The 14,847-nt window shown below is 35.6% G+C and overlaps 1 protein-coding gene across 1 annotated transcript; it reads left to right on the top strand.

Annotated features, from left to right (window-relative positions):
* Nucleotides 1-13,696: 13,696 nt before the first annotated feature.
* Nucleotides 13,697-14,323, top strand: LOC111380522. Its single transcript, XM_023004109.1, has one exon. The coding sequence runs from the start codon at nt 13,697-13,699 to the stop codon at nt 14,321-14,323; it is 627 nt and encodes a 208-aa protein (XP_022859877.1).
* Nucleotides 14,324-14,847: the final 524 nt, after the last annotated feature.

Here is a 14,847-nt window from a genome sequence, read left to right as displayed (position 1 = left end):
ACACTATAGTATATATGTAGCAAGGTTCTTATCGATTGAACTTTGCTATTTGTGCACTGAATTTCTACACGTTGTTTGACACTTGCATTGTTGTAAAGTGCCAATTTGATGGGAAAACTGTTTGAAATTTAAACTTTCCAATAGGGTAATGTCACGTGCCAAAGTGTAAACTAAAGTATACACTATAGTGTACATGTAGCAAGGTCCTTACCGATGGAACTTTGCTATTTCTACATAGATTTTCGACACGTTGTTTGACACTTAAATTGTTTTCAAGTGTCAATTGGATGAAAAACTATAAGAAATTTAAATTGTCCAATAGGGTAATGTCGCGTGGCAAAGTGTAAACTAATGTGTACACCATAGTGTACATGTCGCAAGGTTCTTATCGATTGAATTTTACTATTTGTACACTAATTTTTGACACGTTGTTTGACACTTGCATTGTTGTCAAGTGTCAATTGGGCGGGAAAACTGTTTAAAATTTAAACTATCAAAAAGAGTAATGTCATGTGGCAAAGTGTACACCGTAGTGTATATGTATTAAGGTCCTTACTAATTGAACTTTGCTACTAATCTTTGACATGTTGTTTGATACTTGCATTGTTGTCAAGTGTCAATTGGATGGGAAAAATATTTGAAATTTAAACTATTCTACAGGGTAATGTCATGTGGAAAAGTGTAAACTAAAGTGTACACCATAGTGTATGTGTAGCAAGGTTCTTAACGATTGAACTTTGCTATTTGTACACTGATTTTTAATATGTTATTTCTCACTTGCATTGTTGTCAAAGGGTCAATTGGATGGAAAAACTGTTAGAAATTTAAACTATCCAACAGGATAAGGTCAAGTGGGAAAGAGTAAACTAAAGTGTACATCATAGTGTACATGTAGCAAGGTTCTTACCGATTGAATCTTGCTATTTTTACACTGATTATTGGCATGTTGTCATGTGTCAATTGGAAGGGAAAATTGTTTGAAATTTAAACATCCTACAGGGCAGTGTCACGTGGCAAAGTGTACACCATATTGCACATGTAGCAAGGTCCTTACCGATGGAACTTTGCTATCTGTACATTGATTTTCTATACGTTGTTTGACACTTGCATTGTTGTAAAGTGTCAATTGGATGGAAAAATTGCTAGAAATTTAAGCTGTCCAATAGGGTAATGCCACGTGGTAAAGTGTAAACTAAAGTGTACACTATAGTGTATATGTAGCAGGTTTCTTACCGATTGAACTTTGTTATTTGTGCACTAAATTTTGACACGTTGTTTGACACTTGCATTATTTTAAACTGTTAATTAGATGGGAAAACTGTTTGAAATTTAAACTCTCCAATAGGGTAATGTCACATGGCAAAGTGTAAACTAAAATGTACACCATAGTGTACATGTAACAAGGTCCTTGTAGATAGAACTTTGCTATTTGTACACAAATTTCCGACTTGCATTGTTGTCAAGTGTCAATTGGAGGAAAAAACAGTTAGAAATTTAAACTGTCGAATAGGGTAATGTCACGTGGCAAAGTGTAAGCTAAGGTGTGCACCATATTGTACATGTCGCAAGGTTCTTATCGATTGAACTTTACTATTTGTACACTGATTTTTGACACATTGTTTGACACTTGTATTGTTGTCAAGTGTCATTTGGTTGGAAAAATAGTTTGAAATTTAAACTGTCCAACAGGGTAATGTAACGTAGCAAAGTGTAAACTAATATGTACACCATAGCGTATATGTCGCAAGGTTCTTACCGATTGAAATTTGCTATTTGCACACTGATTTTTGACACGTTGTTTAACATTTGCATTGATGTCAATTGTGAATTGGATGGGAAAACTATTTGAAATTTAAACGTCCAATAGGGTAATGTCACGTGGCAAAGTGTAAACTAAAGTGTACATAGTGTATATGTAGCAAGGTATTTACCGATTGAGGTTTACTATTTGTACACTAATTTTTGACACGTTGTTCGACACTTGCATTGTTGTCAAGTGTCAATTGGATGGAAAAACTATTTGAAATTTAAACTGTCCAACAGGGTAATGTCACGTCGCAAAGTGTAAAATAAAGTGTACACCATAGTGCACATGTTGCAAGGTCCTTACCGATAGAACTTTGCTATCTGTACATCGATTTTCTGCTCGTTGTTTGAAACTTGCATTGTTGTCAAGTGTCCATTGGAAGGGAAAACTGTTATAAATTTAAACTGTCCAATAGGGCAATGTCAGGTGGTAAACTGTAAACTAAAGTATACACCATAGTGTACTTATCGCAAGGTTCTTATCGATTGAACTTTTCTATTTGTACACCAATTTTTGACACATTGTTTGTCACATCCATTGTGGCCAAGTGTCAATTGAATGGGAAAACTGTTTGAAATTTAAACTGTCAAACAGGGTAATGTCACGTGGTAAAGTGTAAACTTAAGTGTACACCATAGTGTATATGTACCAAGATTTTTATCGATTTAAATTTGAAATTTGTGCATTGATTATTAACGCATTGTTTGACACTTGCATTGTTGTCAGGTGTCAATTGGATGGGAAAACTGTTTGAAATTTAAAATGTCCAATAGGGTAATGTCACGTGCTAAATTGTAAACTAAAGTGTACACCATAGTGTATATGTAGCAAGGTTCTAACCGATTGAGCTTTGCTATTTGTGCACTGATTTTCAACACATTGTTTGACACTTGCATCGTTGTCAGGTGTCAATTGGATGGAAAAACTCTTTGAATTTAAAATGTCCAATAGGGTAATTTCACGTGCTAAAGTGTAAACTAAAGTGTGCACCATAGTGTATATGTAGCAAGGTTCTTACTGATTGAGCTTTGCTATTGTACACTAATTTTTGACACATTGTTTGACACTTGTATCATTGTCAGTTGTCAATTGGATGGGAAAACTATTTGAAATTTAAAATGTCCAATAGGTTAATGTCACGTGGGAAAGTGTAAACTAATGTGTACACCCTAGTGTATATGTAGCAAGGTTCTTACCGATTGAGCTTTGCTATTTGTACACTGATTTTTAACACGTTGTTTGACACTTGCATTGTTGTCATGGGTCAATTGGATGGGAAAACTACTAGAAATTTAAACTGTCCAATAGGGTAAGGTCACGTGGCAAAGTGTAAAGTAAAGTGTACACCATAGTGTATATGTCGCAAGGTTCTTATCGATTGAACTATACTATTTGTGCACCTATTTTTGACATGTTGTTCGACACTTGCATTGTTGTCAAGTGTCAATTGGATGGAAAAACTATTTCAAATTAAAGTTGTACAATAGGGAAATGTCACGTGGCAAAGTGTAAACTAAATTGTACACCATAGTGTATATGTAGCAAGGTTCTTACTGATTGAGCTCTGCTATTTGTGCACTAATTTTTGACACGTTGTTTAACACTTGCATTGTTGTCATGGGTCAATAGGATGGGAAAACTGCTAGAAATTTAAAGTCTCCAACAGGGTAAGGTCACGTGGCAACGTGTAAACTAAAGTGTACACCATAGTGTATATGTAGTAAAGTTCCTACCAATTGAAATTTGCTATTTGTACACTGATTTTTGACACATCGTTTCACACTTGCATTGTTCTCAAGTATCGATTGGAAGGCAAAACTATTTGAAATTCTAACTGTCTAATAGGATAATGTCACATGGAAAAGTGTAAACTAAAGTGTACATCATAGTGTACATGTTGCAAGGTCCTTACTGATGGAACTTTGCATTTGTACACTAATTTTCAAGACATTGTTTGGCACTTGCATTATTGTCAAGTGTTAATTTGATGGGAAAATTGTTAGAAATCTAGACTGTCCAATAGGGTAATATCACGTGGCAAAGTGTAAACTAAAGTGTACACCGTAGTGTAGATGTCGCAAGGTTCTTATCGATTGAACTTTTCTATTTGTGCAAAAATTTTTGACATGTTGTTCGACACTTGTGTTGTTGTCAAGTGTCAGTTAGATGGGAGAAGTATTTGAAATTAAAACTGTCCAACATGGTAATATCAAGTGGCAAAGTGTAAGCTAAATTGTACACCATACTATATATATAGCAAGGTTCTTACCGATTGAACTTTGCTATTTGAGCACTAATTTTTGACACGTTGTTCAACACTTGCATTGTTGTCAAGTGTCAATTGGATGGAAAAACTATTTGAAATTTAAACTGACCAACAGGGTAATGTCACGTGGCAAAGTGTAAACTAAAGTCTACACCATAGTGTACATGTTGCAAGGTCCTTACCGATTGAACTTTGCTATTTGTACACTGATTTTTGCCACATTTTTTGACACTTGCATTGTTGTCAAGTATCAATTGAATGGGAAAACTATTTGAAATATAAACTGTCCAATAGAGTAATACCACGTGGCAAAGTGTAAACTAAAGTGTACACCATAGTGTACATGTAGCAAGGTTTTCACTGATTGAACTTTGATATTTGTGCATCGATTTTTGATACATTGTTTGACACTTGTATTGTTGTCAAGTGTCGATTGGATGGGAAAACTTTTTTAAATTTAAACTGTCCAACAGGGTAATGTCACGTGGCAAAGTGTACACTAAAGTGTAAAGCATAGTATATATGTAGCAAGGTTCTTACCGATTGAACTTTGTTATTTGTGCACTGATTTTTGACACGTTATTTGACACTTGCATTGTTGTCAAGTGTCAGTTGGATTGGAATACTATTTTTAATTTAAACTGTCCAACTGGGTAATGTCACGTGGCAAAGTGTAAACTAAACTGTAAACCATAACTCTTACATTGTTGTCAAGTGTTAATTGCATGGAAAAACTGTTCGAAATTTAAACTGTCCATCAGAGTAATGTCACATGGCAAAGTATAAACTAAAGTGTACACCATAGTGTACATGTTGCAATGTTCTTATCGATTGAACTTTGCTATTTTTACACTAATTTTTGACACATTGTTTGTTACTTGCATTTTTGTCAAGTGTCAATTGGATGGGAAAACTGTTTGAAATTTATACTATCCAACACGGTAATGTCATGTGGAAAAGTATAAACTACAGTGTGCACGATAATGTACATGTAACATTATTTTTACCGTATGAACTTTGCTATTTGTGCACTGATTTTTGACACGTTGTTCGATACTTGCATTGTTGTCAAGTGTCAATTGGAAGGGAAAACTGTTTGAAATTTAAACTGTCCTACAGGGTAATGTCATATGGTAAAGTGTAAATTAAAGTTTATACCATAGTGTATATGTAGCAAGGTCCTTACCGATGGAACTTTGCTATTTGTACACTGATTTTTTGACACTTTGTTTGAAACTTGCATTGTTGTCAAGTGTCAATTGGAGGGAAAAACTGTTAAAACTTTAAATTTTCCAATATGGTAGTGTCACGTGATGAAGTGTAAACCAAAGTGTACACCATTGTGTACTGTAGCAAGGTCCTTACCGATTAAACTTTGCTATTTGTACATTGATTTTCGACACGTTGTTTGACACTTGCTTTGTTGTCAAGTGTCAATGGCATGGGAAAATAGTTTGAAATTTAAACTGTCCAACGTACGTGGCAAAGTGAAAACTAAAGTGTACTTGTAGCAAGGTTATTACCGATTGAGCTTTGCTATTTGTATACTATTTTTTGACACGTTGTTTGACACTTGCATTGTTGTCAGGTGTGAATTGGATGAGAAAATTGTTTGAAATTTAAAATGTCCAATAGGGTAATGTCACGTGGCAAAGTGTAAACTAAAGTGTACACCATAGTGTACATGTCGCAAGGTTCTTATCGATTGAACTTTGCTATTTGTGCACCTATTTTTGACATGTTGTTCGACAATGGCATTGTTGTCAAGTGTTAATTGGATGGGAAAATAGTTTGAAATTTATAAGGTCTAACAGGATAATGACATGTGGAAAGGTGTAAACTAAAGTGTACACTATTGTTTGCATGTCGCAAAGTTCTTACCGATTGAACTTTGCTATTGGTACACTAAATTTTGACACGTTGTTTGACACTTGCATTGTTGTCAAGTTTCAATTGGAAGAGAAAACTGTTTGAAATTTAAACTATCCAGCAGGGTAATGTCACGTGGAAAAAGTATAAACTACTGTGTGCACGATAGTGTACATGTAACATTGTTTTTACCGTATGAAATTTGTTATTTGTACACTGATTTTTGACACGTTGTTCGATACTTGCATTGTTGTCAATTGTCAATTGGAAGGGAAAACTGTTTGAAATTTAAACTGTCCTACAGGGTAATGTCACATGGTAAAGTGTAAACTAAAGTTTATACCATAGTGTATATGTAGCAAGGTCCTTACCGATGGAACTTTGCTATTTGTTCACTGATTTTTGACACTTTGTTTAAAACTTGCATTGTTGTCAAGTGTCAATTGGATGGGAAAATTGCTAGAAATTTAAACTATCCAACAGGGTAATGTCACATGGCAAAGCATAAATTAAAGTGTACACCATAGTGCACATGTCGCAAGGTTCTTATCAATTAAACTTTGCTATTTGTACATTGATTTTTGACACGTTGTTTGACACTTGCATTTTTCTCACGTGTCAAATGGAGGGGAAAACTGTTTGAAATTTAAATTGTCCAATATGGTAGTGTCACGTGGTAAAGTGTAAACTAAAGTGTACACTATAGTGTATATGTAGCAAGGTCCTTACCGATTGAACTTTGCTATTTGTACACTGATTTTCGACACATTGTTTAACACTTGCTTTGTTGTCAAGTGTCAATGGCATGGGAAAACTATTTGAAATTTAAACTGTCCAATGTGGTAGTGTCACGTGGCAAAGTGTAAACTAAAGTGTACACCATAGTGTACATGTCGCAAGGTTCTTATCGATTGAACTTTGCTATTTGTGCACCTATTTTTGACATGTTGTTCGACACTGGCATTGTTTTCAAGTGTCAATTGGATGGGAAAACTATTTGAAATTTGTAATGTCTAACAGGGTAATGACACGTGGAAAGGTGTAAACTAAAGTGTACATTGTTGTTTGCATGTCGCAAGGTTCATACCGATTGAACTTTGCTTTTGGTACACTGATTTTTGACATGTTGTTTGACACTTGCATTGTTGCCAAGTTTCAATTGGATGAGAAAACTGTTTGAAATTTAAACTGTCCAGCAGGGTAATATCACGTGGATAAGTGTAAACTAAAGTGTATACACCATAGTTTACATGTAGCAAGGTTCATATCGATTGAACTTTGCTATTTGCACAATGATTTTTAACACGTTGTCTGAAACTTGCATTGTTGTCTAGAGGCAATTTGATGGGAAAACTATTTGAAATTTAAACTATCCAATAGGGTAATGTCACGTGAAAGAGTGTAAACTAAACTGTACACTATAATGTACAAGTAGCAAGTTTCTTACCGATTGAACTTTGCTATTTGTACACCGATTTTTGACATGTTGTTTGACACTCGCATTGTTGTCAAGTGTCAATTGGAAAGGAAAACTATTTGAAATTTAAACTGTCCTGCAGGGTAATGTCACGTGGCTAAGTGCAAACTAAAGTGTGTACACCATAGTGTACATGTAGCAAGGTTCGTACCGATTGAACTTTGCTATTTGCACAATGATTTTTGACGCATTGTTTGACACTTACATTGTTGTCAAGTGTCGATTTGATGGGAAAACTGTTTAAAATTTAAACTATCCAACACGGTAATATCATGTGAAAAAGTGTAAACTAAAGTGCACATCATAATGTGCAAGTAGCAAGTTTCTTACCGATTGAACTTTGCTATTTGTACACTGATTTTTGACACGTTGTTTGACACTTGTGTTGTTGTCAAGTGTTAATTGGATGGAAAAATTGTTTGAAATTTAAACTGTCCAAAAGGGTAATGTCACGTGGAAAAGTGTAAACAAAAGTGTACACCATAGTGTATATGTAGCAAGGTGCTTACCGACTGAACTTTGCTATTAGTACAACGATTTTTAACACGTTATTTGACACTTGCATTGTGGCCAGGTGGCAATTTGATGGGAAAACTATTTGAAATTTATAAACTGTCCAAAAGGGTAATGTCACGTGGAAAAGAGTAAACTAAAGTGTGCACCATAATGTACAAGTAACAAGTTTGTTACCGATTGAACTATGCTATTTGTACACTGATTTTTGGCACGTTGTTTGACACTTTCATTGTTGTCAAGTGCTAACTGGATGGAAAATTTGTTTGAGATTTAAACTGTCCAACAGGGTAATGTCACGTGGTAATGTGTAAACTAAAGTATACATGTAGCAAGGTTCATACCAATTGAACTTTCCTATTTGTACACTGATTTTGGACACTTACATAGTTGTCAAGTGTCAATTGGATGGGAAAACTGTTTGAAATATATACTGTCTAACAGGGTAATGTCACGAGGTAAAGTGTACACCATAGTGTACATGTCGCAGGTTTCTTACCAATTGAACGTTGCTATTCGTACACCGATTTTTGACACGTTGTTTGACACTCGCATCGTTGTCAAGTGTCAATTGGAAGGAAAAACTATTTGAAATTTCAACTGTCCAACAGTACAACGTCACATGGAAAAGTATAAACTAAAGTGTACACAATAATGTGCATGTAGCAAGTTTCTCATCGAATGAACCTTGCTGTTCGTACACTTATTTTTGACACGTTGTTTGACACTTGCATTGTTGTCAAGTGTCAATTTGATGGGAAAACTGCTTGAAATTTAAACTGTCCAACAGGGTAATATCACGTAGATAAGCGTAAACTAAAGTGTACACTGTAATGTGCAAGTAGCAAGTTTCTTACCGATTGAACTTTGCTATTTGTACAGTGATTTTTGACACGTTGTTTGACACTTGCATTGTTGTCAAGTGTTAATTGGATGGGAAAACTGTTTGAAATTTAAACTGTCCAATAGGGTAATGTCACATGGCAAAGTGTAAACTAAAGTGTACACCAGCAAGGTTCTTACCGATTGAACTTTACTACTTCTACACTAATTTTTGACACGTTGTTTAACACTTGCATTGTTATCAAGCGTTAATTGGATGGAAAAACTATTTCAAATTTAAGCTATCCAACGGGGTAATGTCACGTGGCAAAGTGTAAACTAAAGTGTACACCGTAGTGTACATGTAGCAAGTTTCTTACCGATCGAACTTTGCTAAATGTACACTGATTCTAGACACATTGTTTGGCAGTTGCATTGTTGTTAAGGGTCAATTGGATGGAAAACTGTTAGAAGTTTAAACTGTCCAACAGGGTAAGGTCACGTGGCAAAGTGTAAACTAAAGTGTACACCATAGTGTACATATAGCAAGCTTCTTACTAATTGAAATTTGCTGTTTGTACATTAATTTTTGACACGTTGTTTGACACTTGCGTTGTTCTCACGTGTTAATTAGATGGGAAAACTATTTGGAATTTAAACTGTCAAATAGGGTATTTCCACGTGACGAAGTGTAAACTAAAGTGTACACCATCGTGTACATGTTGCAAGGTCCTTATCGATTGATCTTTGCTATTTATACACTGATTTTTAACACGTTGTTTGACACTTGCATTGTTGTCAATTGTCAATTGGATGGGAAATCTATTTGAAATTTAAACTGTCTAAAAGGGTAATGTCACATGACGAAGTGTAAACTAAAGTGTACATCATAGTGCACATGTAGCAAGGCCCTTACCGATTGAACTTTACTATTTGTACACTGATTTTCGACACGTTGTTTGACACTTACTTTCTTGTCAAGTGTCAATGGCATGGGAAAATTGTTTGAAATTTAAACTGTCCAAGAGGGGAATGTCACGTGGGAAAGTGTAAACTAAAGTGTACTTGTAGCAAGGTTTATGCCGATTGAACTTTGCTATTTGTACACTAATTTTTGAGATGTTGTTTGACACTTGCATAGTTGTCAAGTGTCAATTGGATGGGAAAATTGTTTGAAATTTATACTGTCCAACAGGGTAATTACACATCGCAAGGTGTAAACTAAACTGTACACCATTGTGTACATGTTACAAGGTTCTTACCGATTAAATTTTGCTATTGGTACACTAATTTTTGACATGTTGTTTGACACTCACGTTGTTGTCAAGTGTCAATTGTAAGGGAAAACTGTTTGAAATTTAAACTGTCCAGCAGGGTAATGTCACGTTGTAAAGTATAAACTAAAGTGTGTACACCATAGTGTACATGTAGCAAGGCTCGTACCGATTGAACTTTGCTATCAAGTGTCAATTTGATGGAAAAAATGTTCGAAATTTAAACTGTCCAACATGGTAATGTCATGTGGAAAAGTGTAAACTAAAGTGTACACCACAATGTGCAAATAGCAAGTTTCTTACCTATTGAACTTTGCTATTTGTGCACTGATTTTTGACATGTTGTTTGACACTTGCATTGTTGTCAAGTGTTAATTGGATGGGAAAACTGTTTGAAAATTAAACTGTCCAAAAGGGTAATGTCATGTGACAAAGTGTAAACTAAAGTGTTCACCATAGTGCATATGTAGCAAGGTGCTTACCGATTGAACTTTGCTATTTGTACACTGATTTTTGACACATTGTTTGACACTTGCATTGTTGTTAAGTGTTAATTGGATGGGAAAACTGTTTAAAATTTAAACTATCCAACAGGGTAATGTCACATGGCAAAGTTTAAACTAAAGTGTACACCATAGTGTACATGTAGCAAGTTTCTTACCGATCGAACTTTGCTATTTGTACACTGATTTTTGACACTTTGTTTGGCACTTGCATTGTTGTCAAGTGTCAATTGGATTGGAAAACTGTTAGAAATTTAAACTATCTAACGGGGTAATGTCACGTGGCAAAGTGTAAACCAAAGTGTACACCATAGTGTACATGTCGCAGGGTTCTTATCGATTGAACTTTGCTATTTGTACACTGATTTTTTAAATGTTGTTTGACACTTCCATTGTTGCTAAGTATCAATGGGATGGGAAAACTACTTGAAATTTAAATTGTCTAGTAGGGTAATGTCACGTGCCAAAGTGTAAACTAAAGTGTGTACACCATAGTGTACATGTAGCAAGGTTCGTGTCGATTGAACTTTACTATTTGTACAATGGTTTTTGACACATTGTTTGACACTTGCATTGTTGTCAAGTGTCAATTTGAAGGGAAAGCTATTTGAAATTTAAATTGTCCAACAGGGTAATGTCATGTGGTAAAGTGTAAATAAAAGTGTACACCATAGTATACATGTAGCAAGGTCCTTACCGATGGAACTTTGCTATTTCTACACTGATTTTCGATACTTTGTTTGACACTTGCATTGTTGTCAAGTGTCAATGGCTTGGGAAAGATGTTTGAAATTTAAACTGTCCAACAGGGTAATGTCATGTGGCAAAGTGTAAACTAAAGTGTTTAAATTTGATGAAGTTTCAGGGTAAATAGCTATGAAAAAAAATTTATTTTGACAATTACTATTTGAGACAAAAAACTGGAACAGCAACATTACTTTTTAAGTTTTTCCAAAATTTCATATCAATAGTCGTTACATACATGGAAGCCATTCTAAATATATTTTTGAAATTATTTTCTTTTAGAATTGGATTATTGTTTAAATAAAAAATGAAAATTCTTTAATTAAATTCTAAAATTTAATCTTTATACCGTCTACTAAAAAAATATATTGAACTAACTTTACGGCTAAGGTACAATAGTTGAGTGACGTTTCCATCCCTGCAGGTCGGGGCATTACAGCATGGTATTAGAGCACGAGTTTAGTCGATTCTGTAGACTTAGTGTATTTTATTTATGAGATGAAAAAAAAATGAAACATTTAAGGCACTCCATGGCATCTTGCGTCTATCAGTTGACCTCATCCGACGAACCCAAGGTATGGAATAAAATATTATGTTCCACATTATTTTTTCGAGCATGCTTTTTTTTAATCATTTAAGCTTGAATCTATGAAAATGCTTATGGTGTTTTGAATGAAATATGCTATGTACATTATATTTTGTTTAAATATACGTGAAGAAATGATGATTGGCCATCATATTAGAACCTCAAGAGCATAATGTATAAGCTGATATAACTAATGAAGATAACACATATTTGGACACTTATGTGACAGACATGGCTAGAACTTATCAGATCGCTAGAACGGCCACAGTTTGTATAGCAGTGTTAAACCGTAGGGCCATCATCCAGTCCTATGAGAACTATGTGACTGACTTGTCTCGTCCACTTGTTGAACACATACATGATATCTACGAGAGATGTATGGCAGCTGTAGATGCGGGACTAGAAATCATGCATATCGAGGCTATGAATAACCTTATACATTCACTTCCACCTCAGTGGGAAAACATGGGAGTCATTGTTAGGGATGAGATGCTAGAGGGTAACCATCTAGAGCACCCAAATACGATTGAATTTGGTATACATTGTCAAACCTTTCTAGACAGATGGAGTGAGAGTTTAGAACCCCAATCGGAGAGAGTAATTGAGCCCGATAATGAGGTTGAGCCTGAGCTCGAGCCTGAACCTCAGTTTGAATCAGACCCAGAGGAAGATCCCAAATGGGAGCATGAGGATGACTTTGGGTTGGACTTAGAGAATGATCTTGAGCATGAACCTGAGCCACAAGTTGAGATGGACCTAGAGTCAGGGCCTGAGATAGAAGACTCCTCCAAAGATGAGGCTCCACCGAAGAAGATTCGTAAGATTCATAGGGATTAGAAATTTAGATTTCCATTTCTTGTGATATCTTTTCCTTTATGTTTTTAAAAAAAAATAAAAAAAATTATTGACCTATTGTATGTCCTGATTGCAATTAGTACTATTAATAAAGGAAAATTATGATCAATTTGAGGACTACCTTATTTTTTTTTTAGTATTCTGGAATTGGCAAACGAAGTTAATGTGAGATATTATATCTTATCTCTAGGAAAATGTCTCGAGCAAACCAGAAAAGCTTGATAAGGGATCTCCTGCAAGCGGTTCAAGATCTTGGTAGGCTGAATCAAAATCCTACTCCACTTACACCACCAACTCCTATTACTCTTCTAACTCATGCCTTGGTAGTTGAGTTATTTCGAAGGCATAAGCCCCCTACCTTCGATGGAGCATCTAGTCCACTAGTAGTTGAGGAATGGCTTCGTAAGCTAGAACGAATTTTTTGGCTCATAGACTACACTGATGCCCAAAGGGTTCAATGTACGGAGTTTATGTTTACCAGTGATGCAAGTCACTGGTGGGATTCGATGTCCCGAACTAGGGCTTCGGATCAGCAATTGGCAATAACTTGGGAACAATTCAAGGAGGAAGTGATGGAATAGTATTTTCCTCAATCTCTAAGGGATTTCAAGGAGAAAAAATTCCTTCAACTCAAGCAGGGTAATGTGTCCCTAACGGATTATGAGCGGAAGTTTGATCAACTCACAAAGTATGCTCCACATCTGGTTGACACAAAAATTAAGAAAACTCGAAGGTTCGAGCAAGGGTTAAACCCAGGCCTAAGTATGATCCTTATGTCACATCACTTCACATCATACCGTGAGATGCTGGAACGAGCTCATGCTATCTGGTATCAAAAGGATAATGCAGAGCAACATCATCAATTGTACAACCAGCAGGAAAAAGGGCCAATTGGAAAGAGTAAGTGGAATGGTCAAGACAAAGGAAAGGGCAAATGGCAAAATAAGAAAGTTAATATCAGATCTAGCACGAGTAAGGCCATGGTAGCTGCAGTAGTGCTATGCCCTAAGTGTGGTAAGCCTCATCGTGGTGAATGCTTGTATAAGAAGAATGTCTATTTTCGGTGTGGCAAATCAGGACATATTGCTAGGGATTGTCCCACATTTGCTCAGAGGAAGGATTATAACAATGATCAGAACAAGAAGGGGAAAGCACGAGTTTTTACATTAACTCAAAAAGATGCAGAAGGGAACTTAAACATAATAACAGGTATTTTACTGGTAGCCAATGCACCTGCTTATATACAATTTGATTTAGGAGCTATTCACTCTTTTGTATCAACGTCTTTTGCTGTTAAATCTACTATTACTTGTAATAAGTTAAAGAGTACACTAGAAGTTAGCTTCACCTCAGGCAGGATATTGAACACAGACAAGTTAGGCAAGGCAGTGAAATTCGATATTGAGGAAAAAACCTTAGAAGCTAATTTCTATATGATAGATATGAAGGACTTTGATATGATTTTGGGCATGGATTGGTTAGGATATAATTATGCGATCATTCGTTGTAGAGAAGGGGAAGTGTCTTTTCAAAAACCAGGAGAAGAACAATTTTCTGTCCTTGAAATAGAGACCAAACCCCATTTCCAACTGGTTTCGGCCTTATAAGCCGAGAAAATGTTGAGAAAAGAAACATCTCAAGGGTTTCTAGTTAATATCTTTGGAGAAAAACTGGCAATGACAAAGATTGAGGATGTACCGGTGGTACAAGAATTTATAGATGTGTTTCCAGAAGATCTACGTGGTATTCCACCAGATAGACAAGTGGAATTCACAATAGATCTGGTTCCCGGAGCGACGCCAGTATCTAAAGCCCCATACAGAATGGCCCCAAAGGAACTTCAGGAGTTGAAAATCAGTTACAAGAATTGTTAGACCTTGGTTTTATTCGACCAAGTGTATCACCATGGGGCACACCAATATTGTTTGTAAAGAAGAAAGATGGAAGTATGAGGATGTGTATCGACCATCGGGAGTTGAACCATTTGACCATCAAGAATAGGTATTCTCTTCCTAGAATTGAGGATTTGTTTGATCAATTGAAAGGGGCTAAGGCATTTTCTAAGGCATTTTCTAAGATCAATTGAAAGGGGATATCATCAATTGAAGGTTAAGGTAGATGATATACCTAA

The sequence above is a fragment of the Olea europaea genome, unplaced genomic scaffold, assembly GCF_002742605.1.
Source record: "Olea europaea var. sylvestris unplaced genomic scaffold, O_europaea_v1 scaffold2158, whole genome shotgun sequence".
In the NCBI taxonomy this organism is placed as follows: Eukaryota; Viridiplantae; Streptophyta; class Magnoliopsida; order Lamiales; family Oleaceae; genus Olea; species Olea europaea.
Note: the sequence above shows the minus strand (reverse complement) of the source record. Positions and strands in the feature narration are given on the sequence as shown.

Excerpts from the sequence above, each read along its gene's own strand:
- LOC111380522 (XM_023004109.1), top strand. The coding sequence starts at position 13,697 with ATGGTAGCTGCAGTAGTGCTATGCCCTAAGTGTGGTAAGCCTCATCGT.